Source organism: Branchiostoma floridae, chromosome 11 (assembly GCF_000003815.2).
Source record: "Branchiostoma floridae strain S238N-H82 chromosome 11, Bfl_VNyyK, whole genome shotgun sequence".
NCBI classification, from domain to species: domain Eukaryota; kingdom Metazoa; phylum Chordata; class Leptocardii; order Amphioxiformes; family Branchiostomatidae; genus Branchiostoma; species Branchiostoma floridae.
Window position 1 is genome coordinate 9,908,973 of NC_049989.1, and position 27,921 is coordinate 9,936,893.

The 27,921-nt window shown below is 38.8% G+C and overlaps 2 protein-coding genes, 1 long non-coding RNA gene and 1 other non-coding gene across 4 annotated transcripts; 3 read left to right on the plus strand and 1 right to left on the minus strand.

Moving 5' to 3' along the window:
* Positions 1-513: 513 nt before the first annotated feature.
* On the minus strand, positions 514-13,156 carry LOC118425982 (tRNA (uracil-5-)-methyltransferase homolog A-like). Its single transcript, XM_035835174.1, has 20 exons — positions 13,004-13,156; positions 12,117-12,598; positions 11,614-11,702; positions 11,178-11,253; positions 10,688-10,739; positions 10,377-10,452; positions 9,803-9,952; positions 9,501-9,549; positions 8,938-9,001; positions 7,639-7,674; positions 6,569-6,639; positions 5,870-6,016; positions 5,608-5,711; positions 5,309-5,357; positions 5,110-5,170; positions 3,845-3,966; positions 2,918-2,993; positions 2,312-2,428; positions 1,831-1,927; positions 514-1,356 (listed from the first exon to the last, which is right to left on the minus strand). Exons 2-20 carry the CDS (start codon positions 12,501-12,503, stop codon positions 1,224-1,226), a joined length of 1,956 nt encoding a protein of 651 aa, XP_035691067.1. The 5' UTR covers positions 12,504-12,598; positions 13,004-13,156; the 3' UTR covers positions 514-1,223.
* Positions 13,096-27,614, plus strand: LOC118426012 (ran-specific GTPase-activating protein-like). Its single transcript, XM_035835226.1, has 6 exons — positions 13,096-13,259; positions 19,105-19,214; positions 20,061-20,221; positions 24,810-24,938; positions 25,159-25,227; positions 25,822-27,614. The coding sequence occupies exons 1-6, from the start codon at positions 13,245-13,247 to the stop codon at positions 26,022-26,024; spliced, it is 687 nt and encodes a 228-aa protein (XP_035691119.1). The 5' UTR covers positions 13,096-13,244; the 3' UTR covers positions 26,025-27,614.
* LOC118426789 lies at positions 18,755-18,894 on the plus strand. Its single transcript, XR_004832475.1, has one exon.
* Positions 21,837-24,514, plus strand: LOC118426033. The gene is made up of 2 exons (XR_004832352.1): positions 21,837-22,462; positions 23,117-24,514. It is a non-coding gene; the product is annotated as an uncharacterized LOC118426033 (long non-coding RNA).
* Positions 27,615-27,921: the final 307 nt, after the last annotated feature.

Here is a 27,921-nt window from a genome sequence, read left to right on the forward strand (position 1 = left end):
ACCACAAGGCACAGAACAGAACAACAGTGGGTTACGTACAGAACGTTTATCAACAAAGCTATAAAATGAATGCTTGTGTTGTGTCGTTGTTTTACCAATGAGCAATCTGACGTCACAAAGGCTGTGGCAAGGTTAGTGATGGTGCCACAAGAATGATCTGTCCTCAAAACCCTGGATGGTAACTACTATCTAATATTGTACACCTGTAAGCCAGGGAATTTTACATCATCAACTCATGTTCAAATGTCCCAAATTTTGCATTAATTGATAAAGGTAAGGGCACAGACAAATGCCTTGAACAATTGTGATGCAATTGCAAACTAAGGCCATTGTTGGGAGTGTCATTTATGTTTAGTACAAAGGTAAAAGACTGTCTAAAGACAGATTTTAGACAGTCTTACAAGCCAACTGAATTTTGTACGCACCTCAATTTTAAGAATGCATCTGGTCTGTGATTGAAGGAAAGATATAGAGTTTTACTTGTCAGATATGTATGATAAAGGTTGCTGACTATGAGGTCTAGAAGTGTTTAATGAATAAACAAAATGTTAAAGACTATGATACACCAACAGAAGAACATACTCATTAAAATGACATTTCCTGTTGTAAAAGAAAGGTTACAACTACCATCAACCCTGATATGTGGGTTCTTCTGCATTTCCAGACTCTGTAGTCCTTACTTTAAAAGATAAGTTTACCCTAAAATACAGAGATTTACGTATCGGCTTTCCCATTTTGTCACCACAGCTTGCTACATTGTAGCTTAGATACAAAACTTAAAATAATAATACATTTTGCATCGAAAATAACAATGGTTTCAAACAATGAAAACTTATGTATGAAATTAATTATTTGCAGATACCTTAAAATACAAGTAACACTTTCATATGTCCTTTGAAAGAGTTACACATAGAAAGGTTTCGTATACTTTTCTGAAGAGTAAATCAACCTAAGTTTGAAAAGGCGAAAATTAAGATATATCCGTGCATCATCATGATGATACAGAATATATATTTCTGGTGAGATGAGTTAGTGGAGAAAAATTTCTGCAGTATTAACTGTAGATTCTCTGTAAAAGGGAGAACCATATGTATGCTCCTTTAAATCGCATATCAGAAGCGATTGTCAGGTATCACGTGAGTGTTTCCAAGGAGACCGTTTGACACGCAGGTATAAGCACAGAGGTTAATGCCCCCTTGGTATAAGGGTTAAACCAACAGACTTCATGTTGACTGGGTCCTGTCAAACTGGATGATGAGTTCGCTGTGCCTGGTGTGAGGGAACAGGTCCACAGGCACGGCTCGCACGGGGCGGAACGCTGCGCCTTTGAACTTGTTAGACGTTGGTCGGCACAGGCTAAGGACAAAACAGGCCATCAACATGGTTATGATTATATCAATATTACTACTAGTAAGAATATCTCCAAAAATTCTTTAAACAAATACCAACTTTCAATTCTCTAGCTTAAAAGAAGCTTTAACATTATGTTTCAATCCATCTTAATCCCCAGTATTTTCAACGCAACAACAACAACACAGCGCAACTTCCACCACAGAATCCAAGCTCAAAATTAGCAAATGTTCTCTTTGAAAAATAAAGAGTTTTAGTACTGGACCAAGTACACAAATAACTTTCTGGTCATCTTTTGGCCATAGGATGAGAAATATATCTTCAAGAAGTTTTTATATTCAACCTATAACATATACTGTAATAGTTTGGCTTACAATTATAAATACATGAGTATTTCCGGTTTTGGCCCTAAAATCCTACCACAAGCCTTTGATAGTGTCTATCTCATTATGCAGCATGTATATATACAGACATACTTACTCTATAAAGTTTGGCATGGCACTCTGGGAGTTACAGGATACATACACCAGTTTGGTCAGGTTAGAACACTTCCTCAGCACAGATATAACCCTGGTATCTGTAGGAATATATGGGAAGGACAGGAGTTTATAACATTTAGACATATAAGATGCCAATGCCTTACTCATAATAAACCAATTACAGTTACCGTAATTCCTGATTTTTTCAATGTACTTTTATGTTCACAGTGACGACTGTAACGTGAACTTATCATTACCGATAACAAATAATTTGTCTTGGTGACAATAATAAATAATTCCTTCACCGTGAACATTTAGTTCCGAGAACAAGTTAAATTTTCTCAGACTATGAAAGTTTGGTACCGAGAAAACAAAGTGAATTACAGTAAATTACAGCAGTTTGGCTACAAGGTATGTTGAAATGAAATGGTTGAAGAGGAATGAAGGCCCTATATGTATGTAAACAACATCTCAGCACTCACGAAGGCCTGCCCTGGGTGGGTCTACCACAGCAACCAGCTCTGTCCCATACAGTCTCCTCACCAGGTCTGGGAGAATGTCCTCTGCCTTTCCACACAGGAACTCTGCATTGTCTATACCTGTAAAAATAGTGTCAAGACAGCGGATTAAAGCAGGCTGGATTATGGCATAGCAAGCACAATTACATGTATCAATTTCATTAACCCTCCATATATCTTCATTATCCGTAATATCCGCAATCCGGCACGCCACAATCCGAACAACTTGAACAATGTTAATCAAATATGAAAAATTATGACATGCCACTCAAAAAATTCTTCAAATTACATGTGATGTTAACAGAGTTAAGTCATCTCATGGGTACCCTTACAATATCAACTTTTTACTCTAAAATTTCAAACTGCGGAAGGGTCGAGATCCCCCTTCCACACCACCCCCAAGATTGGTCACTTTGCCGTTACCATTACTCTAAAATAAAATCATTAACAAAATTGTGTAAAAGTACAAGTGACTGAGGAAGTGACCGGAGCTGTTACACTTACAGTAATAGGATGGATTCCAGTCTACAAAACAGTTTGACAGGAATGATAGGGTGAATGTGACCTTACCATTGATGTTGGCATTAACCTTGGCATCCTCCACTGCCTGCTGGCACAGCTCAACACCTATCACCTTCTTCACATGCTGGGAGAATGGGGGGGGGGGGCATTTAGTGACATCATTGGCGAAGATAAAGTTTGCATTGTAATTTAGAGAGACAGAATTCACTATTTATTTTCATTATAGCATTTTAAATCATATCCTACATGCATGGTGTCTGTAACCTCTTAGTTTAACTTTGACAATTGAAACTTACCCTATAGATTTTCTGAAGTACTGTAAATGCAGAAATGTTCGCGGTGGATTAATGTTTGCGGTTTTTGCGGTGACCCCCTCACCGCGAACTTAAAACCGCCGCGAACATTTTTCTATTATGGTATTAGACTGCAGTCTATAGTGTTACCGCGAACTTAAATCCACCGCGAAAAGTCCTTTTTCCCGCTACCGCGAAATTAAATCCCCGCAAACTTTAATGAATTTACAGTACATGTTAGGGCTGTATTTAGTAGGTGTATACTAGTATGCACTTTTGGGGACCCAAAATCCTGCTTAGCACTTATCTTCAACACTGAAAATCCAGCTTAGCACTCATCTTCAACACTGAAAATCCAGCTTAGCACTCATCTTCAACACTGAAAACATTTGTTTAAGAAGGCTAAGATATTTTGGCCATATAATGAGGAGACCACCATATAATTTGGTCCATAAAAAAGTCTCCAAACAGGAGTTTGCAAACCCAAGACCACGTGGTACTCCTAAGCATTGAAAGGACCAAATAACTATATATAAAGATGCTGGTCTTCGGATGGTGGAAACCAGAACACAGGACTGTGCGACATGCAGAAACTTGACATAGAGGAACAAGGGGCCAGTCACTGGCCAAAGCACTTATATGTATACAAAAAGAGCTATAGAAGAAATTAAAGAATTGTTACCTTTGCCAGAGTCAGCCCGATAGTTCCAGTCCCACAGCACACATCCAGCACTGTAGAGTCTTTGGTGAAGTCACACCAGTCAGCCACCTTACTGTACAGCACCTCTGCTGCAAGGGTGTTCACTGGGACAAACCAACATGATGTGTCAACTGCTATCCAGCTGCACAACATCTACTCTTCTGTAGGTTTTTCTATCACTATGATGCCATATATAGTCAAGTTTATATTCTGTTTACCTGTTGTCCTGTATTTCTGTATCTGCAAACTGCCCTTCGACGTAACACACTAAACAACCCAACACACCTAACTTTGGACTTTTTGCCTTGCCGCCAGGCAAGGCTTTAAGCCAGCTTTCTTCCATGGATCCATGGATCAATGGACGGACCTGTTAACCCAGCCCTTCCAAAGCCCCTTCCAAAGGCCCGTTTTTAATGGGGGTATAACAAAATCAAAAAAAGAAAGAAAACTAGACAAGAGAGACAAGACGTTTTTTCACTGTTTTCATTTTTTTTTTTACATCATTTCAAAGAACATACAAGAGAAGAAGGAAAGAAAAAGGGATGTGTCAAGCTACCCACAACAGGTTACTTGTCCGCCGAGCTCCCACCAACGCACTCCTGCCAACTTGACACATCCAAATAAAAAAGACATACGAAACGTACAAGACAGACAGTTCATACCAGACTGATACGCCCTTCTTTCCTTGCCGAGTTTCATGGCTTAGTTAGACAATGGTACATTCCAGGCGAGTATTAAAACGCTCTTCTAGACGCATGTTACTGTATGTGGTCCAGCGTAATAAATCTACGCTTTAACTCACCATGTTTATATAAATATATATCACAAATTGCATCAGAAGGAACTTAGTTTGTAATAAAAAATAATGCATATTCATTGTGGGTCAAAAAGTTTTACAAAACCTGTTTAATGTGCCAATAATTCATCTGACATAAATTATGATAATGAGGGGGAGGGGGGCGACATGTGGAACTCGGGATTTTTAAGCGTAGAATCTAGTCTAACTTACCAAAATAACATAAAATACGCGGCAAGGCACAGCTTTTTTAAAAAGATTTCTTGTTTGACTTGGTATAGAGGAACGTATTAGATACTTATCGGTCGGTATGTCTACCAGTTTATTGGTCATTTTGTACATCATGCAAAGTCTGGACATTTTCCCTAGCCCTATTTGATTGAAGGGACTACCTGTCTGTATCCAAGATTGATAAATAGTTGCAAAGAAACTTAAGTGATTCATTTCCTACCTTGAAAAAATGCATCTGGTGAAATTCTGAAGGTCATACGTAACAGCTTCTCTTGTATGAACTGAAAACAAATATCAATGCAAAACGGCTCATCAAATCATTTCATACAGTTATGCAATAGTTTTGAAAAGACTAAAGACATATATAATAAATACAGACACATAATTAGACATATGAACATTCTACTATTTGACTTTACCTCTTTTCCTAAGAGGAGTTGATGTGATGCTTCTTCATCTCCAGGCCTCCTACAAAGATGATAGAATTATTAATTTAGTGTTGTCTTAAAGTTTGTGGTTCCATATAAAACAACAAAATGAGTCAGAAACTGTGTTTAAGAAAAACAAGGAGTTTTAAAACAGAACTATCTTGGTCCATTCTTGTGTACCTGAGCTTATGTGCCTGAAAAGAAATGTAAGACCACTGTCCATTCAAATTCCTACTTCTCTGTTAACATGCCTGAAAGAACAGCAATGTGATACCAAAGTCCATTCTGACCTCTGTTTATGTGCCTGAAAGAACAGCGATGTGATACCACAGTCCTTCCCTGGCCCTATGCTGAAGTAGTCCTTAAGAAGCTGCTTCTCCTTGTCAATCTCTTCCTGAAGACAAAATGTTTATGAAATAGTCAGCTGATACATAGATTTACTCATTGCAAAATGTTCAAAAGAAGAAGCTTCTTTTCATTTCAGAAAACATATACCTGGTATATAAAAAATGCAAAAACGTTGCTGAAGCTGAAAATGAATTTGTTCCTAACCTCTGAAAGGTCCTGCACATTGAACTGGACCATGACCATGACCTCTGACCCCTGTGTGGTCCTGACAGTCAGCTGTTTCCAGTGACCTTGGTGCTTCTCTGTGTCGTATCCACTCCTTGTCGATTGTTCCAAATATGTCTGGAAAATCTGAAGACCAAGTCATTGTTATTTTTTGGTTACGGCACAGTCACATGCGTTGTAGGAAGTCGTATATAATTTTGATGCTGAATAATCTTCAAGCAGTAACAGAATCAATTGTCAACATAACAAGGATCTATGACAGCCTTTTCTGTATTTAATAAGACGGCTGAAATCTGCAGGACTATCTGAAGCGTGCCCTTAATTTGTGATTAGATGATTGCTCTGAATCATTATTTTACTCTAAGTGGCAAGTCCCAAGGGTCATTTCAAGGTTACATCTGGTTACATGAATAAGACTGAAACAGCATCTCTTTTCCTTAATTCTAAAACATCATGCTTGAGACAAGCTTGACTCACCAATATGCAGTAAAAGCAGAAACACGGATCACGAATGTCAGACAACTAAGAAAATGAGCTGACATTGCCAAACGTTTTGAAGTCAGTATGATAACAAATTACACTGCCAAGATATGAGATCTGGGCAGCCTGGGGTTCTCATCAATTAAGAGAGTTATTAGAACATCAAAGTGATCATCCCCAGGTCTTGTGTGCACTTACCCTGACCATATCCTTGGCTGTGTCTGGCAGATTGGGACAGTCATAGGGACTGACAACAGTGCAGCTACCACCTACAACAATACAGTATTTATCAGTCAGTATAATTCATAAATCAAACCTGCTATGTATGATAAATTAAAGTTTACTACACTGCCCAGGGTTGAACAAGTTTTCTAAAATCCACTTGTCCTATCGGGCAAGCACATAAAAAATGTACTTGCCCGAACCAATTTTTCACTTGCCCAAAACTCAAATGTCACTGTTACTAGTATATGCATTTTCACTTCCAGCAATGGAATTCTCTGTAGACAATTGCTTGATGTCACGACTGTAAAAAGTAACAAGCATATCAAAATTGCACTAAGATCAATGGAAAAATCTTACTTGCCCGATCGGACAAGTGGGGTAGGACATGCACTTGCCCGAACAGCACTTTCACTTGCCCTGGACAATAGGGCTAGTGGACCTGTTTATCCCTGCTGCTATAATTGACTCTTCTTTTGACAAGTGTTATAAAGTAATTATGGTTTTTACTATAATCAATGATGCTCTTTGACAAGGACTACAATTACACAGTGGAATGCAAGACAGTCAGACCTACAAATTAGGTCCCACTGTAAGGTGGTAGGTGGACCTTGTGTTTTTTGTTTGTTTGTATTGCATACTCGGTAAACTGCCTCATGGCGTAACACATCAGGTTTGTACTAAAGAGTACAAGCTGCATAACCAGACAGATCTATTTGATCCACTCTCCCGGGAAGAACTCTAACTCTTTTCAATAAGTGTTTTGGGTTAATTTGAGGTGTGGCTCTCCTCAAACACAGCACCTCCATTAACGCATCAACGGATTCGAACCCAGAACCTCTGGATTATGAATCGAACACCCTGCCAATTGCGCGCCGCCACACAACCAACTCAATGGTTTGGGTGATTGAATTCACAGGTTCTTGGTTTGAATCCCCACAATGCTAGCTAAGCAGGTCCCAATTTTGTGCACCTGAGGCAGGCACTTAACACCAATTTGAAATTTCTTACTTGAAATTTGGTGGCCATCATGATGATCAACTCACCTTTATATCTACCCAGTCTGAACCCAATGGTTTTCTCTGCAAAAAGAAAATCATGCAAAATGTTACAGATATTTCACTACATTATAGGCTTACAACAGTTTGTCAATCAAAGACTGACACAAAAAGTCTTGTATGTAGTTTCAAGATATGGAACACAACATAGTTTTAGCTATCCATAGAGTGACGGAGATGTAAATGTACCAAAATTACTCTGCATCTATAGGGCTTATTCACGTGACGTCATCACCCCTTGCTCCCGTGCGCCGCCATCTTGGGGTCCATGCGCTACAGTACAGCAATGTACAGCGTGGGTCTCCAAGTGTCCGAAGAAAGTGAAGTGGGTTGCACGATGTTTGACTATACAAAGAGTCTACAACCTTAAATCTTATTTTCACTACATAAATCGGGTGGAAGTTACCCATTTTCCCATTATCAGTGAGGGAAAGTTTGACCCACTCCAGGTCCCCGCCTGAGCACGGCAACAGTGACAGTGGAGTATCAGTTGATAGTGAATTTTGTGGGTGAGCTGTGACGTTGTTGTTCACAGACACTGTGATAGCCATTATTAACGTTAAATGTTGTACTTTTGTTTCATAGAAATTCTTCACAGAACCTGGGAATATGTTCTTCCTATCATTTCTTGACTTCGCTGTTTGTGCGGCTCTATTTTGTCCTTCCTGCTTTAGTGGAGTGTAGCGACGGTCCATGTACATGTATTTACGTTGTGCCGGAGTAGGTACCCAGTCCACCGTCGTTGAAAGTTATCCGACCCATCGTTTACTGTCTTGTTCAGATACAACATTTGTACTACACACATTCGTTCTGAAAATTCTACCAGTAAGATGAGCTCTACTTATGTCAGAAACCCACATTTGTTTCCGAGTCGTAGCACTAGTACATGACTTCGTTCCCGTCCCGGCTTTGCTTGTTTGTTACACGAGAAACGCGAAACAAACTTAACTGTTACCCGATGTGTGTAGGCTTTACCAGTGCTAGACCAACATCCCACCACAAGATAGCACATCCCGATTATGAACCTAAACGTTTTGAAGGGAAATTGTGCGTTGCATAAGAAATATTTTCAATTTTTACGGAGAGTTGCATAGCGAGCCGCTGTGAGCCGCGCTCAAAGTGGACCCCAAAATGGCCGACTTCGCTCGTTGCCATGGCGTCCGGAGGGTGGATCACGTGACTGAATAAGCCCTATATCTTATAATTCTGTTCCAAATGTGACAAGTTTGCAACTATGGACCATGAATTGTATAGATTCTAAAAGAAAAAAGACAGTAAAGTCCTTACCTTTCCCTTCTGGACTGATCCCTATGTTGAACTCATTCTTGTTCCTGTAGTTGTTTAGGATAGGCTGAACAAGATGTAAAAAAATATGAAGGTTAGCCTGGTATCCAAACAGTGGAGAAGTTAAAAGAGACCTGACACCTATATTAGGTTTGGAAACAAGGCTAAGAAAGGGTTAATAATCTATCAAGACGATATGAAGTTGGAGATGGAACGACAATATATGATGATGATGAATGTATTAAAGGAGGCCAAACTTGAGAGGAAATATTACAAAAAGAAAATGTCCTTTCAATAGCCAATAGCTACATAGCCAAGCACATCAGCTCTCCTTACTAAAATGTGTTCTTTTACATGCAGAAGTTTGATGGAGCTCAAACCACCGCCCCCTTGATTTGCATAATTTGATCCATATGGCAAAGCAGTGGAGTTATTTCGATTCCTTGTGGCTAACCAATATAATAATTTTCCTTGACATTTTATAATGCAAAGCAAACATGTGTGAAACTATCACCAAACAAATTTTTCAACTTCTTTCTACAACACAACTACACAAATGTACTTACTGAGGGTGTGATGTCTTCAAGCTTACAGCACATGTTGTCATACTGTTTTCTGGACGAAATGCATAAAATGTAAGAATCAAAAGACAAGACACAAAATTATTTCTATCACTTGTATGGCCCACAATTGCAATTTCATAAACTCTGTTATGACTCAGTCAGGGATCGAACTCATGGCCTACCGAATGCAATGCAAGCACTCTACCCACTTGGTCATTGTATCTTTTCCAGTAAGCTTGTTTTTAAAAATCTGAGAACCAACAAATGAATTTGGAGTAGCCTTTGTTTCCTTTCTTTAGACCTACCTCTGCTGCACCACCCATGACCCCAGACCAGGGTTAACGTTCTCGATGGCACGACTGAGTTTACCCAGAACAACCTTCTGACTCTCAGTCTTCTGTTTCAGCTGTTCTTCATATGGTATGTTCCACAGGGGGGTCACTGCTAGGAGAAGTCTGGGGGGAAAAGTACAGTCATGATCAAACTCAGGTTTTCTTCTCAGTCAACATATTTGTTAAGTTCTTACACCAAAGCAAAATATTTGGAAACTTATATTTCATTAGTCACATCTATGTCATTACTCTGTAAACATGTGACTGTATAGTATATATTCAAATTTGGTCAATCAGTATGTCACTACTACATGACTGCATATTTGTCATGATCACCAGAGCATACTTAATACGTCAGGGTGCCACAAAATACATACAACTTTTACAAGTGCTAAAATTCCCCTGCCAGCAAGTGTCTCATGTTGAGCCAGGAATTTCAGCACTAGTTTATCGATCAACCAACAAAGTCAGTAATGGTAAGCATTGCACGAATGCAAGATCATAACATATGAAAATATCATTAAATAACAACCAAAACTGTTCTCACCTATCTTTAACAGGCAAGTCTTCATCATCCTCATCATTCCCCCTGGCCCTTTTCTGGCTGCTTCCAGCTCCAGACTCTAAAGAGAAGTTGAGGAAGGTTCAAAGTTTGCATTAAAAGACTGTGTATCCATTAAGATCTGTGCACTTCACATAGTGATTAACTGCAGTATTCCATGAAATAACTTTAATAAGTGTTTTTGCATAGAGGTTTGTCCATTTTTCATAAAAGTTGTGCAAATGCTTAGACAATAGGCATACCAAGTAGATAAAACCTGAAATAAGACATGTACGATGACGTAAAACGATCAATACCTTCTCTTTCCTTCCTCTTCTTCACAAGTGGGTCAGCTGCTGGGTTGCTTTTCTACAGAAATGGAGTAAAAAAAGGGCTTCCTTTAGCTTTGAAGTTCAGCTGTGATGGTCAAAAAACAAAAAAATGGACTTACTCAAAGTTTCTACCATCCACCTCAACTCAGCATTTATCAAGGAAAGAGTGTGAAGAAGTCACAGAAATATGTGGATTGTTCATTCACTGGAGAGACTGGACAGTCAAAATTTTGGGTCTAATTTTTCGTGTCTGAAATTATGACTTCAACTTTGCTTCAGGAGGAGCTTCTGTTAGAATTACATGTTTGTATTCATACTAAAGAAAAAATCTGGTAAAATCCCATTTTTCCCTGTGATATTCCTTTTATTACGAATTGTCTTGTCCACGTTGTAAGCTAGACGTATATCAGTTGCAGGATTAAAAACAAAGATACTGATACTTTTATGCCTAAAGACAGATTAACCAGTCACTGACCGAGGCTGAGAGTGAACACCCTTTCCACACATGGGAGTTTAACACCTCCAGTGCCTTCTGTCTGTCCTCTTCACATCTGGGAATAAGAGAAGAGAGTTGAAGTTCTGATGAATCTAAGCTTCTCATCAGGTTGGCATATAAAGTGGATATTATAATTAGTCACATTTGGAACAGCATTCTTCTCACTGCAGCGCCATCTAGTGGCAGTAAGTATGTTGACATCATTGTCCTGATCTCAGTAAAACCAGATCAAAAATGGCAAGTTTATGCCTTTACAACATAGAACTTTCATATCCAAGTTGAAATCATGTCTGAAAGTATACATTCCAATCATGTGATGAGGACCAGTTTTACTTATAATTGAAACAAGTGCATTGATGCATCTTAGTATTTTGTGCATTTACATGTGGTTGGTCATACCATCTCAAACATTTACCTGAAGGCTACAAAAGCAATGTTGTCTCTTTGGATGATCTTGACCTTGTGTGGCGTCAGTCCTTGGTTCACCATACGCTTTTTGAATTGCTGATAAAAAGAAAACACATCCAGTATTTGTATATCATATATTGTACTGTTTAGTTTTCCCATACAACATAATTGAACATTATAATATTCCCTGAAAAATAGCTCTTAATTAATGCTAAAATTGAATGTGTCATCATCATCATCATCATCACGGACGAGTTGCCTGGACCAGTTCTAACATTACTCCTTCTTTTCAGACATCTCTGTCCCCCATGATAGTAAAATTATGGAAAATGCAACAAGTAGTAATTCACAGAACAGCCAGTGATGAAGATACTTTGAATTGTACAAGAACTACATGTACATGTAACTCTCGTAACACAGTGAAAATGTCGAAGACTCTTGTGAGCTCATGGTTGAAACAATACAAGACACAATGGAAGAAGAATCTTTACAATAGTGTACATTACTCACCGCAAAGCCAGCATACCTGGGTAGATTCCTTACTTCTATTTTGAAGTTCTCAGTTGTATACTTCCCATCTTTTGCATAAGCATATGGGTCAAGATCATCTGATGTGCCTGCTGCACTTGTTGTTTCCCCCTCTCCTCCTTCTTTCTCTGGAACCTGGTCTCTATGGCAACAAACAGCAGCACTTTCATTGGCTGGTAAAGCATCTCCAGAGTCCTCTCTTTCCTTACATGTTTCTGCTTTCATGTCACTACTTGAGTCAGGATCAGCACAGATATTTGCTTTGTCTGTGTTTTCTTCTTCTTCCTGATCTTTCTGGGGTAGTGATAGATCTTCTGAGATGGTCCCCTCAACAGAAACAGGCTCATTTTGTAGTTCTGGTCTCTCCATCTTTATTCCTCCATGTAGCTATAGTGTTATCCACAATATTGGATTATCTGGACTTCTTGTGTGTGTTGCAGATGAAGTGGATTGTTGGTTAATACCTGCAAATGTAGAGAGTATATATGGTACTGTAAATTGATCTGAAGGGCAGAAGCCACATGGAAAAATAGGTAAAATATGTAACATATCAAAAAGTAAATTTCATCATGGCGAAAAAAAAAGAAAGTGAAAGGGGGTCGTATTATCTTTGTACAGTTGGAACCATACAAGAGATATTGAACAAATGTTACACGGAATGAAGAATCCGTAACCACGAAAACTATGAACTTAAAACAACGCGAAAATTTCATGATTCACAGTTTTTAAGAATCGGTCCTTGGTATATAGTATACAGTATTGAGTATACTGACGTTTGCACACTATGCACTAGAACAGAGAAAATGTGTGTATTCGAGCAAAATATTGCATATTATTGTTTTTCATCTTAAGCATGTGTAAAACATTACCTGTTAATCTGGTAGCCAAGTTCTGCTTTATCACAAATAAACAAACGTTTTCGGACTAAGCCGCATTTTTCCACATGGGCGCCGCCATCTTGGATTGCTAAAGGATGATGGGAAAATCTGCCTCGGTTTCGACAAGACAGAGAGCGGGAAACTGGTCATTGTATCTTTGTGGGGATTCTTTCTTCCATCCAGACAAATCCGCTTGTTTCTGCGCTCTTTTAGACCATCTAAACCTACAAGGATGGCAGATGAAAAGGTAGGTCAACCACAGAATCATTATTTGTCGCCTGTGATGTGCCGAAGTCCAAAAAATTCATTCAGATTGTGTCGTAAGTTGGAGGTTTTGCAAGGCGGTTTGTGAATCGAACAGCTGCGTCTTTTGTGCATCGCCCTCCCAGTTTCAGGTGGAGTAAAAGGTACAAAGGTCCGATCCGTAACGATTTTCTGACGTGAAAACTATGCCCTGAGAATGATTTCCTGTTCAGGTTTACAAACATGGCCACAGACTGGTCGTTTGAAGAAGAAAATGGCAGTAGGAACTACGTCGGTTGTCTGGAGAATTTTTTTCTAGAAAGTAGAAGGTGGGGAGGGGGGCAACCCGGCATGTATGCACAAAGAACACAAGTTCACCTAGGAATACACGAACGTTCAACTGCCTTACTCGAAATGTCATATACCCTTTCAGTTTTACCTATTCAAAATACGAAAATATTATATTATTAGTCAATTCAATCAGTAATGCTAACCATATTTGTTGTACAGAAACTGAGAAATATATTATTTATGTTCTAACAGGTTGGGGTGGTGAAGATAAGTTTCTTTTTTTATTCATAAACTGAAAAGAATCCCCACACGGGCATACTTACCTCATAGGCCCTGTCAGAAGTTGGTGGGGTCACGTGGTCTTTTGGTTACGTGTGCAACGCATGCCGAGTGCGTGCCCTCAGTCGGTTTTTGTCGCAAAATCGCACTTCGGGTACCTTCCGCATCCGTCGGAAATCACCGTCGGAACTTTCTGCTCTCACTCGGGTTCTTCGGGTCACGCACGGAACACAGACCCGGGCGCTTCAGCACGGGCGATCCGACAACAATACCTTCGCCTACCGCAGAGGGGCTGACCACACTCTCGGACCTCTCTGTCATTTAACAAAAGTGGTGTCGACGTGCGGTTTTCGGCATCATATTCGTCACTAATCTACCTACCCGGGATATTACTGTGATTTTGGACACCGCTTTGGTTTTTTTTTCTATATCATCTCAAAGTTGGGACATACAAACATTGCGAACGTACCTTGAAAGTGACCTTCTTTCAGCGAAATTTCTAGAAACCACACCGACTGACAAAGATGGCGCCTTCCTTTTACGCCCCTCTATCGTTTCCGCATGGAAAACAATTTACGGCGCATGTTTGGACATGTCTGAGAGGCAAAGTTTCGCCGAAATTTTGAATCGGCAAATCGAGCTGCCATTTTTCCAAATGCCGCACATGAGGCGTTTTGTCGTAAATGGACCAGACCAAATTCTGACAGGTGTGTGCCCGTGCCCCATAAAAGTCATGCCATCTTCTAGGCATTGTAGTACTTGTGCTAGTATTATAAATCCTTTCACAGAGATCAGAACGCAAGTTTGGCGAAAAGAGTTTAAGGTAATATGTCAAAGGTTAAGGCCCCGAAATTGAAACAAAAACCTGTCTGGACATTATTATGCAAATCGAAACAATGGTCGAGAGACTCAGACAAGGACTGTTTACCCTTATAAACATATAGACATATTACTGTAAATGCAGAAATGTTCGCAGTAGTTTTATGTTCGCGTGGTGACCACTTCCCCATGAACATCAAACCACTGTGAACATTTTTCCAGCATGAGATGGCAGTCATTGGTGCTACTAAACCACCACGAAAACTCCATTTTCCCGCAACCACGGAAGTAAATCCCTGTGAACTTTTACATTTACAGTACCAAGGATTCCTGTCACTGTACATGCGTTTCGACTATGGCATGTTGGCTGTGAATGGGCTTTTGCACTTGTGGAACAATACGGCAGGCGATCAAATATAATAGATTCATATGACCCTCCAGATTGCTAAAATCCTGACTAGAACCCAGACCTCTTTGGTGGTGGTATTGTACAAATTTCACCAGGTCTTGCTGAAAACACTTCTGCAAACTGTGACAAGATGTATGACCTAGTGAGATTGGGGGCGGGGCGTATTTATTTAAGAGTCATTGCACGAGAAAACCAGGCAGAGGCCGGAAGATGGGGGTCGGCCAAATCGGTTCATACTTTGTATGTATGGTAGGTATGTGGAACTATTAACAGCCATATACTTAAAACCCTCCAGCTATTTTCCATTATGGCGTTCTGGGACCCCCCTCAGAGACCCTCAAAAATCCAACAATTTATGGCTGAAAATTACTGAAACTGCGATGGCTATCCTGAAAAATGTACATTAGATACGAACCTACCTTATATATTTTCATATAGCATGGGTCCTTAAGTTTTACAGATCAAAAGTTGAAGATGATACATCGAAGTTAAGAGGGTGTACTAGGGGGTTACCTGAACCACTGAAAGCAGATTTTTTATCACTGTAAATTTTGGTGATTTTTAAGGCCCATTATCTGCTATACGCAGTGGCTCTGGTAAATGGTTTTACTTTTGCTGGAGAGAGGAACATCTACTTATTCAAAAACAATCGTCATCTATTTGGGCCATACATAACGCGGGCCATGAGAGGGGGGTCTTTATGGGGACTTTACGAGTTTTGGGCTATAATAAATCGGGTAATTATATTATAATATGGGGGTAAGTCACGGCAAATGTTTGTATAGTTGTTTGTAAACAATGTATAACTGTCAAAGATATTATGATTGATTAGTTATGTTAAATGGGGCGCCACATGGGGGATACAAGGATACTGGAAACGGTATTTTGCCGATTTTACACGTTTGAATTATTGCTTTCTTATGTGATTAAGCTGGTACCTTCTGAAATCACTTCGTATATACCTATTTTGTCGTGCGCAACTGAAAAGGCTCTGCATGGGGGTTACCAGGACTCCACAAATGTGATACCATTTAATAAACAGGGCACATGGATGCATACCTACTTCAGAAATGTTGAAACAAGACCACAACAAAAGTCAAAATTAATGCTATTTTGGGATGGATACAAGTGCATTGTACTTTTGTTATTAATTACGCAATACAGTACATGTACAGCTATAGACAAAGTGCTGTACACCAATGGCATGTTAGTATACCTGGTCCTGTTGATTTGTCTATGTGGATGACATATGACCAAATGGCCAAAACGTTGCATTCATTATGAAATCAGGTGAGGTACTGTAGTCCGAAAGGAGGAACATTGACATAACACGCAGATTATGATATACCAAGCAACAGATTCTGATTTTCGTTTCTTCAGATCTTCTTGTTTGTCACTAAAATTGACGTTGGCATTCTAAGACATTGGCATACATTTGTCGATACAGTTGCAGTCTACGGCATATATTTGTTCATTTTGTAGCTGCTTTGTTTGATATACAATATGGTTTAATTTTTTTTCTTAATGTGAAAATGGCCAATAACTGACGTGAACACGGATGTCATCCTAAACAACTTGGCCTATAGTCAAGTTAAAAGCAAACTCTATGGCAAACCCTTTACATATAGAGCCACATAATAAATCATACGATCGGCAAAAAACAAAAACACACAAGAAATTGTACTAAAAAAAACTTTTAAAATACATTCTTACAAAAAGAAAAGTTTACTTTTGTTGGACTACTGATACAATAAAGCACTAAGTTAAACCTTATCTGTAATTGCTAACAGATTCTTGTGAGACCTTAAACCTGACATACTCGTATTGCAATTGAGTAAAAAAACTCTTGAAAGCTTTTTTTTACATTCTAATTTTGTACAAATTGCACAACCAAAACTGAAATGAGAAAAAAGGCAATTTGCACATGTGCATCTGCCAAGGATAGTCTCTAATGCCTGTATAAAAATAACTTTCCTTGTCACGGAGCCTGTAATGGGCAGATGAAAATGGCCTGATACAAAGGAAGGGTAATCCAAGGCATGTGACTGTATGAGTGCAAGTTGATTTTTGTAATTTGTTGCTTTTATTGAATTTGTAGCATACTTTTCACCAAAGTGCTTTATCACCACTCCAACAAAAAGCAAAAGTGAACTGTCCTTTTGGTGAATATGCGTTTCGACAGTTTAGCTATTTGTAATTTCTTGTGAGTTATGACATGTACATGTATTTTGCAGATCTATCAGTAACTGTTCCCTTCTAAAGGGGTCTCACATATACAGGTTTTGCGATAGGCTTTGTTTTTGGTTTGTCCTTATGTTGATACATGAATAACCAGGCATACTAACCCACCATTGGTGGACAGTACTTTGTCTATAGCAGTATAACTAAACTGTACCCTACTGTATACCGTAATATTGATGAAAAAAGTACCATGCACATGTATCCATCCCAAAATAGCTTTAATTTTGACTTTTGTTGTGGTCTTGTTCTTGAACTTTCAGCATTTATGAAGTAGGTATGCATCCTATGCCCCTTTTATTAATGGTACCACAGCTGTGGAGTCCTGGTAACCCCCATGCAGAGCCTTTTCACTTGGGCACGATAAAGTGGGTATATATAAAGTGATTTCAGAAGGTACCAGCTTAATCACATAAGAAACCAATGATTAAAAAAATTGTGCTAAATCAGAAAAAATCCGTTTCCAGTATCCTTATATCCCCCATGTGGCGCCCCAACTAACATAACCAATCAATCATAATATTTTTTAAAGTTATGCATGGTTTAAAGACAACTATACAAACATTTGCCGTGACTTACCCCCATATCATAATATAATTACCCAATTTATTATAGCCCAAAACTCGAAAAGTCCCCATAAAGACCCCCCTCTCATGGCCCGCGTTATGTATGGCCCAAATAGATGACGATTGTTTTTGAATAAGTAGATGTTCCTCTATCTAGAAACAGTAAAACCATTCACCAGAGCCACTGCGTATAGCAGATAATGGGCCTTAAAAATCACCAAAATTTACAGTGATAAAAAATCTGCTTTCAGTGGTTCAGGTAACCCCCTAGTACAACCTCTTAACTTCGATGTATCATCTTCAACTTTTGATCTGTAAAACTTAAGGACCCATGCTATATGAAAATATATAAGGTAGGTTCGTATCTAATGTACATTTTTCAGGATGGCCATCGCAGTTTCAGTAATTTTCAGCCATAAATTGTTGGATTTTTGAGGGTCTCTGAGGGGGGTCCCAGAACGCCATAACGGAAAATAGCTGGAGGGTTTTAAGTATATGGCTGTTAATAGTTCCACATACCTATCACACATACAAAGTATGAACCGATTTGGCCGACCCCCATCTTCCGGCCTCTGCCTGGTTTTGCCTGGTTTTCTCGTGCAATGACTCTTAATCATTTATTAATCTCCAAACAGGTGGGTAGCCCCTACAACCTTTTTTGAAAGTTGATTTCCAAGGGGGCCCAAAATATGTGTAAAACAAAACAAAACGTGTTACATTCAGTCAAAGTTAAGACACCAGTGGACAACATACACACATCACAAGAAAACCGTGAGGTCATAAACAAAAATCAGTTTATTTCACCAAGGAGATTTAACAGATAAAACCTTGATTTCAGAGTTGTAGGTGTTGCAGAAGTATCACTACAAGAGTGAAGTGGCAAGAATGATTTCAAATGGGGAATTTTTGATACCTAGCCAGACAAAGTCATGTTTGTGTTGGCACAAAATTCCCAACAGCAGCGCCACCTGGCATGCCTTCTGATGACTGCAGTGAGTTGAGAGAAATCACTGCAGACAGATACGAGGCTTACAACTGGACATATCACAGAGTTCTACTGTGGCATTGTTGAAGACGTTTACTTGCTGATCTTATGTCCAGCACCCAGTAGTTGCTATTTGAACCATGTAAGGCTTACCTGACTAATTGAGGCAGAAAATGTTTGTGGAATTACAAGTGTTCTGAAATTATTTTCTCACATGAGATTAGCAACTTACAGTTACATATATAACTGTTTCCATTTGTAGCATGATGAGGTGACCCCCTCCAGCCCAGACATCCACTTTGAGCCCATCGTGAAGCTACAAGCTGTGGAGATTAAGACATTGGAAGAGGAGGAGGAAGTGCTCTTCACAATGTAAGTGTGATTTTTGGTAAGACCATGGAGAGAAAAGATGTTGTGTATCCAGTTAGCTAACAGACCCTATCCTTTTGACATCTGAGAGATGCAGTAGAAACTTGCATACTTGTACAAAGTACATCATGAACATCTACCAGGGCTCGAAATTCATTTTTGGGATTAGGTGCACTGGTGCACCCAGGTTAAAAAATTGGGTGCACCAAAACAATTTTGGGTGCACCACTTAAATTTAAGTAGAATGTCAGAAAAATCTAATAACAAAACTTAGTTACATGTTATCAAATTCTTAAACAAGTACCATGACAGACATTCTTATTATCTTTCTAATACTTAGATGTCAAGAATTTGGTGTATACTAGACTATAAGTATACTTTGATATTTTTATATACATAAACATAAGAAAATATTTGGGTGCACCCTGTGCACCTACAGAAAATAATTGGGTGCACAGCTCCAATTTTGGGTGCACCTGGGTGCACATGCACCCAGTATTTCGATCCCTGTCTACCCTTTGGCCTAGTGCCAAAATTTACAGCCATATTGTATTAGCTGGTGATATTATTATCTAAATCAAATAGCCTTCCCTGCCACACTGAACAGATGCTCATCTAAATCCAGATGTTGTTCAAAAGCTATATCTAGTAGTAAGAATGCTCCCACTGTCTTCGTGATGATTACAGTACTGAAGAAGTACTTGCTCAATTAAGTAGCAATGTTAATTTGTTTCAGTATAGTATTACTTATGGTAATGCTTTTTAACACATGGTCATAGTTCAAGAATGGTGAGAACTGTCAGTTCCTGGAGCATCATATCAAGCAAATCATTCTTACATTGTTTTTAGGAGAGCAAAACTGTTCAGATACGCGTCGGAAGCAGATCCCGCAGAATGGAAGGAGAGAGGGGTCGGAGACGTCAAGATTCTACAGCACAAAACAGACAAGGGAAAGATCAGAGTCCTCATGAGGAGAGACAAAACTCTCAAGATCTGTGCCAACCACTACAGTAAGCCTCCTTCTTCTTCTGTTCCCTTTGCACAGCTAAGATTTTAGTAAAAGTTGTGTGAATGATGGTGAAACGATATGGGACAGCATTGCATCAACAAGATAAAGAAAATGTATGTCTGTTAAATCAGAGTACTACTTTGATGATGAACTTGAGACGACGGGCGGACTGAAGTCTGATGTGAACGTCTCATCTGAACAGCATTTTTATCTTCTATAAGTATAAAGTATATCTATACAGAAAAAATTCTGAATCTGAACTAATGAGTACGTAAATGAATTTGCCCACAGGGTTGGACAAGTCCACTAGCCCTATTTGCAAGTGAAAATACCAATCGGGCAAGTGCGTGTCCTACCCCACTTGCCCGATCGGGCAAATTAGATTTTTCCATTGAGTGAGATTTCTATATACTTCCTACATTTCACAGTCATGGCATCAAGCATTTGGTTAACAGAAAAATAGAGCCAACTAGAGTTCGGCGACCTCATACCTCCATGAAAATTTAGAGCTTTCGTAAATTTCATGCAATTGACTAGCACATTAACATAATTTATGCATGGTATTGTTCATCATTGACTAACGTACACATGTCACCATTATAAAATTCCCATTATTAATCATAAAGCATTTTTGCAATTTTTACATAAATTATGCAAATAAGTTCCTCATTACCATATTTGGTATCTGCTTATATTCCACCTATCATAGTTAACATGTGTTACATTTATTGAAGTCCAGTTATTGAAAACAATGGAATTATACAATTTCCTCATTAATCATGCAAATTAAGTCCTCGTTTGCATAAAATGTATATCATTATGAACATATTTGCCTAAGGTACCCGCATGCCTAGTATGATGCCAATCCATCAATCCTTTCTGCAGTTATCCTCTTTAGAATGTCTTGACAAAAACGCCCCTGCAGTTCCGCAATTAAATGTTAGGGGGCTGAAACCTGCCCCACTTTGTCATGACACTGCAAGCTATCTACCAGCCAAATGTCAAGACCATATCACATCCAGGACAAGAGATACATTGAAAAAACTGCCATGATATAATATCCTCATTAATTATGCAAATGTACTCCTATTTTGCATAATTAGTATTTAATCTTGTACAAAATTGTCTAAGGTACCTACGTACCAAAAATGATGAAAATCCGTTGTTCCCTTCTTGAGTTATCCTCGTCAGAAGTTTTTGACAAAAATGCCCCTGCTATTCCCAAACTAGACGCTAGGGGGCCCAAACTTACGTAATTTTTTCCTGAGCACAAGAGCTATCTAATGCTTAAAAATCTTGACCATAGCATGTTCAGAACACAGAGATAGCAAAACCGGAAGTTGCGCTGCAGTACCAAGGCCACACACCAGGGGGCCCAAAATTGACCTTGACCTTCGTCTTCCCAACCCCTACCTACATACCAAATATCATCGTAGTCCATCAAGAGGTTCTCAAGTTATGATGACCACAAATATGCGGACACACACACAAACACACACACAGACACACTCAAAACTATACCTCCATTTTTATGGAGGTAATAATAGGGGTGGCGCACGCCGGTTGAAACCCTTTACGAGGTCGAAAAACACTGAAAATGGGTCAACTTCACCGCCTCCAAACAGATATTTATCAAAGTAAATGTGTTTAAAATTTAGTATCAGTAGTTGAATAAAGTCTTTCTCTTACCATTTGTGCAATTTTTATTAAAATACCTTGAATAGTAAGCGAGAAATGGCCCATCGGGCGACGCGAGTTTCGTCCGCGGGGCCCCGAGCACCCCGCGCCCGCGCCGACTTCCGCGGCGATCCGTCATCACTTGGAGCTCATTTCCCGATGACGTGTACACAACAGCCAAGAAAGCTAGCCACCAATTTGTAGCCAACAATACGAGCTTCAAAATGACTACTGCCCATCGAAGCTACGACCTCCGAGTCAAAAAATATCCGCAAGTTAAACTTTAAAAGTGAAATATCTCTCGAAGTTACCTCCCTAAAAATTTTCAAGGGCATCGATTTTCTAAAAATTCAGAAGTTTGCCGTCATTTTGGTACTAGATTCGCATATTTCTGACCAAAAATGGTGCTAGAAACATGGGGCTACATTTACCATACCTCGGCGAGTTTGGAGAAAGAAATCCAAGATGGCGGACGCCGGCGGCGACGATGACGCACGCTACCTTCCGGGTGCGATTCCCGCGGCATCCGACGTCACTGCGACCGCTGATACCTCCCAAAATCCAGGTAATATATTTCTTCAACATTTTTATGGAATATTTAGATAGTTAACGGCTATTTTGTTGTAGATTTTGCCGTATGAATATTGGTAAATACTGTACTCAAATACGTGTACATATACTACAGCATAGCTTGGTCTCAGAAGATCGTTTTCTAGCTCAGACACTGTGTTTACGTTGATTTTTGCGGGAGAATACGGGCGATTAATTATTCTGAAGGTCCCTTTAGTAATGTTATGCCACTTTTTCATCTTCTTGTCACTTTTTGATAAGCCAAGATAAAAATCCGTGGCTTCCAATCGGAAGGGGGAGGGGTGTATCACAAGTTGTATGTTTTGTTTGGCATGCATGCATCGAGCTACGACAATTTTTTCCTTTATGTTTAGATTTGGAATTTGTCTTAGCTTTCTTGGTTGACTCCATTCCTTGTGACATTTCTTTTTTCATATCAATATCTATATCATGATAATAAATGTGTGTATTACGGTGTATATAGCTGTGCATATATTGTTTTATGTATATCAGTATGAAATTGTAAGTATATTTTTATGTAATGCTAAATTCTTTTATTGTTGGTTAAATATTCTAAGTTACACTATTCTGGTTGGGTTGTGAATGTTGCTCAGAAATCTAAGTTGCCTTTTCTTGTTCAACTTTATAGGAAACACAAAACCAATTGGGGAGGCGTGTGAAGAGGCAGGCATCACACTTGATGTTCTCCTCACTGCTCCAATTCTACTGAAACAAGCCAGGACCAAGCCTCCATGAACCATCCAGTGCAGTCCACATCACATGATGCTGACCATCAGACCTTTGAGGAAGAAGATGTGTCAAGGCTCAATGCCCAGTTTGCCATCAAACCAGCAAAGTGCAAACAGTGAAGATGAAGTATTCGGAAGTGTTACAGAAACACCTGAGGGGAACACGGAGAATGATGAAGAGGACTGTTTCACTGATACGGACTCTGAGTTAGATTAGAGTGAATTGGATTTAGTGAGAATGATAGTGAGGAGGAGGAAGACGAAGAAGAAAGGGAAGATGAGGATATCACTGTGAAGCAGTCCACTGTGACTGCTGTACCAACCTGAAAAAGAAAAAAAATTGAGTGAGAACATGTTAGAATATTTACTGCACTGTTGGCTATAGACAATGTATCTGTGATTAACTTGCTGGTAAAATGATGAGCAGATAGATTCTTACTAAGAATTCAGCTTGTCTAAAACTAAGCCCAGGGTAGGGAAATCTGTTCTGGCTGTCAAAGGTGATACTAGTACTTGCATAATTCATTATATGGTCATACGCAGTAAAAAAATCACATGATGTCAGAAAACTCATATTTAATGATAAAATACATCAATTCTGATAGCATATTTGGATTCAGCAGGTGCCAAAACCCCCTAGGAATAAAGTTTGTAGAGTTTGATCAAAGTAGTAATGAAATATTGTAATTACGCATATTTAATGAGGGGACTTAGAAATTATTGCGCCCGAAATCTCGTTTAAGGTCATAAAACCATACTTCTTGTTGAAATGTGTCAATTTTGATATCATATTTGGATTCAGCAGGTCCCAAAACCCCCAGAATGCAAGCTTTGCTGAAATTGATCAAAGCATGTTAGAAATACATTGAGTTCGCATATTTAATGAGGGGACTTAGACGTTTTCGCGACTAGCTTGTTTGGCGCACTGCCTCTGAAATGTCAATATTTGCTATAGTTCAGGATTACGTAGCTCGGTAAATAATGATACGATGTGACTGTTTTTTGTACAAGAGTTAATATCACCACATTAAAGTCTTTTAAAGGTGAATTGCTGGCTTTGTGATGTTCTGTTGTCGATATATAACAGTATGAAAAAACAATAGAAATGGCATATCTAAGAAATCCGTAAAATCAGAGGCTCGAAATTGAAACTTAAATTGCCAATATCTCAGCTATACAACATCCAATTCACTTCAAACAAATACCATTTTGTTTCTTTCAGTGAGCTCTTTCTGAATAACTTAATTGTGACTGGCATACAACAATTTTAATTTTTTGTCCAACACCCCTAGTAATAACAAGAATTCCATTGATGGAAGTGAGAGTGCATAGAAAAATGTCATTCTAATTTCGGGCAACTGAAAAGTTGCTTAGGGCAAGTAAATTTTTTATTTACTTGCCCGATAGGACAAGTGAATTTTAGAAAACTTGTCCAACCCTGGCCCTTCAAAACCAGATTTTAAAATCGATAGTGTTATTCTTAAAGTCAAGTTGAGTCTTACACCCAAATTCTGATTCTAAAGCAGGTTGAATTTCCAGGTAGTGTTGAGATGAGTTGTTTTTAATACTGTTATTAACGGATGGTGTTTTCAGTCACACCCTACATGGAGCTCAAGCCCAACTGCGGGAGTGACCGTGCATGGGTATGGAGCGTGACGGCAGACTTCGCAGACGAGGAACCTAAGGCAGAGTTGTTAGCCATCAGATTCGCTAATGCAGAAAGTGAGTAAAGTGCTGGTTAAATTAAGACCTGACTGTAGTGGGTGGTCATTGTAGAGTGGTAAAAAACTATGTAGTGGGTCAGGTTTCAGACATAACCCCTTTTATTTGTGGTTGGCATTGAGCTGCCTTTGTTAGATAAAAGAGAACATGATGTTTTGTGATTGATTTCAGTAGTGTTCACAGAATTCTAAAATTTTCAAATTTTCTCACCCACCTCCAGATGCATCCAAGTTTAAGAACAAATTTGATGAAGCTAAAGAACTGGTGAGAGAGAGACTTGAAACAAAAGGTAAGGTTATAAAAGGATTTTGCTACAATTCTTTTATGTTTGTCAGCCAGATTATTGGTGAAGTAGTGTCAGGTGACTGTCTTATACAGGCTGTTGATTTTGTTGCTTTTATGATGAATTTGAGACGACGGGCGGACTGAAGTCTGATGTGAACGTCTCATCTGAAAAGCATAACATACAGACAAAACTAATAGTCTATCAGCATCATGTTACGTATTGTATTTTTGCTGTGAGCTATACAGAACGTTTTGACATGTCTGTTAACACTTGAGCTATGATAATGTAAATGCAGAAATATTCGCGGTGGTTTCACGTTCGCGGTTTTCCTAGTGGGCACTTCATCATGAACTTAAAACCACCACAAACATTTTGCCATGATGATTTTTTACTACAGTCTATGGGGCTACCGCAAACTTAAAACCACCGCAAAAACTTGATTTTCCCGCTAACGTGAAGTTAAATCCCCTCAAACTTAAATGCATTTACAGTACACTGTGAAGGGGTGTGCCATTTAAGTTTGCTAGGTGATATGCTATAGTCCTATTTTAGAAGTGTTTAATCAGAATAATTTATTATCCATATGTATTAACTCAGGAGAGGAAAAGGCAGACAGTGGTACAGAGTCAGGAAAAGATGAGGAGGAATCTGACGAGGTTGCTGAGAAGCTCGGAGAACTCACCGTCTCTGACGACAAGAAATCTGGAGAGGAGAAAGCGGAGACAGAAGGAACAGAGAAAGAAGAAAAGAAAACAGAAGAAACAAAGAAAGAAGAGGCCGGGGACGAAAAGAAGGAATGAATATCCACAGCACTGAACTAATTTAAGGCATTTTAGATACCCAATTTAAGACTCACTTCCACATTTAATCGGTCTCAGATTGAATGAAGGGCTCAGAACTAACTCGGAAGCATTTGTGTGACAAATTTTTACAAGATGAAAATGTATGCAGTGCAAATTTTTTTTATGTTGGACTGATGGTAACAAGAACGTACATCGGAATAAAGCACTTTTTTGCTGAAGAGTAGAGGTGTACTCTAAAGAAAAGTAAAATAAAAGGTTAAACCAGATATTAGATAGATAAGTGGGGGTTATTATGTGTAGAAAACAATATTCTACACCTTTTTGCAGCGTGTGACTCCTCATTGTACTGATAGTGGAAATGTAAATCGTATACACTGCATACTAGAGAGCTTCAGATCGCACAAGTTTGGGGAATTTTGGAAGCATCAGACATACAAGGCTTGAAACATTTTTAAACGAAAGATTCCTTCAATAATTGAAATTGTAATAATTTCACCAGTGGTAAGCCTGAAGCTTAGTTAAAGTGCTGTAAGTATTTGACCGTCTAAGTGGCCGTTGCATTCATTTCAACATTACATTTGGTTGCGTGCTAGAAAGACCTTTGTAGAAAACTTCCGTCTGTTGCTGCATTTCGTAATTCTTTTGAGACACTTGAGCATTGTTTTACTGTGAAATGCCTTTGAGGAACCTTATTCCCACTTTCATGTATTCTTGCACATTGTATGTAACATATTTGGTATAATGAGAAAATCACTTGTGAAAACTGCTGAGGTGTGTTTAAAAGATTTCTCACCTTTTAGATATGGTTTGTGATGAGCCATAATACAGAATAGACGTGAAAAGCATTTTCGGTACTTCCAGTGGAAATATTCTCCAATAGCAAGGTGTAGCCATTATCAGAACATGTTATATACAGCTGGCATATTTGCCTTGAGATGTAGTTGTTAAAAGTTAGATATCTATCAAGCTTACTGATGTCTCTTGTATCTGTGAGACTTGCGCTAGACTGAATATACAGAAAGCCCCCCCCCCCCCCCAAGAAGTACTTGTTGAAAAGGAAAAAATGCAAATCTACCTCCAAATTGTCCATTATTTACCTCCAAATTGTCTATTATTCAGTCTGAAGACATACCAATTTAATTTCTTGGTTCTTGGACTTTTGCTACAAAAGATCAGGCAAAATTAAAAGCACCCAGTGATCAACCAAATCTCTACACTGGAGCCAGAAAGGCAACAGACTTGTCAAATTCATAGATGAACCAAGAACTTGAATCGGTGATAAGAAAAGTGATAAGAGATAAGAAAAGTGGAGGATGCAAAATATAGTTACTCTAAAGACCTAATTTGTATATAGAAGATATGGTAACTATATAGCATTTTGATACTATGCTGTATTACTCTTAAGGTGTTAACAAAAGTCATTACTTCTCCAGACTTGGTTGGGAAATGGTATTTGTACATTACTTGCATGGTATTTGTAGTACATGTACTAAATTTTTGTCCGCCTTTCGTCGCTGTTATGCAGAAGCATTTGTATGCAAAAATACAGAAACAATGTCCAACACATTAAAGTTGCTGTGACTTCTATTCAATTTCAAAGCTTTCCTTGAATTATCACTCCAAATATCAAACCTTCCTAGATTTAATAACAACTAATCACTGTTGCACATGGACGCAATGAAATTCCAAAAGGGACATGTGATGTTGCCACTAACTTGTAAAGAAATTCCTGAAAAACTTGCTAATTCCATTAGTCGTATTGTGTTGTTATTGTATTTTTTTGCTTGCGTCTTGTCACTTTTTAGTTTTTACCAATACATTGTACTTCATATGTAACTTTGTGCACTATGAAATGTCCATACCCGTGTATCATGTTGTTTCAGGGTTTGACCTA

Bases quoted from the DNA above. Each gene is read 5' to 3' on its own strand.
- LOC118425982 (XM_035835174.1), bottom strand. From the start codon at position 12,503: ATGGAGAGACCAGAACTACAAAATGAGCCTGTTTCTGTTGAGGGGACC. The intron at 10,453-10,687 runs GTATTGATCGTT...ACTTCTCTTTAG, and splicing joins GAAGAGGAAGGAAAGAGAAG to AGTCTGGAGCTGGAAGCAGC. The intron at 9,953-10,376 runs GTGAGAACAGTT...TTTTCCCCCCAG, and splicing joins GACTTGCCTGTTAAAGATAG to ACTTCTCCTAGCAGTGACCC.
- LOC118426012 (XM_035835226.1), top strand. The intron at 20,222-24,809 runs GTAAGCCTCCTT...TGGTGTTTTCAG, and splicing joins GATCTGTGCCAACCACTACA to TCACACCCTACATGGAGCTC. The intron at 24,939-25,158 runs GTGAGTAAAGTG...ACCCACCTCCAG, and splicing joins CAGATTCGCTAATGCAGAAA to ATGCATCCAAGTTTAAGAAC.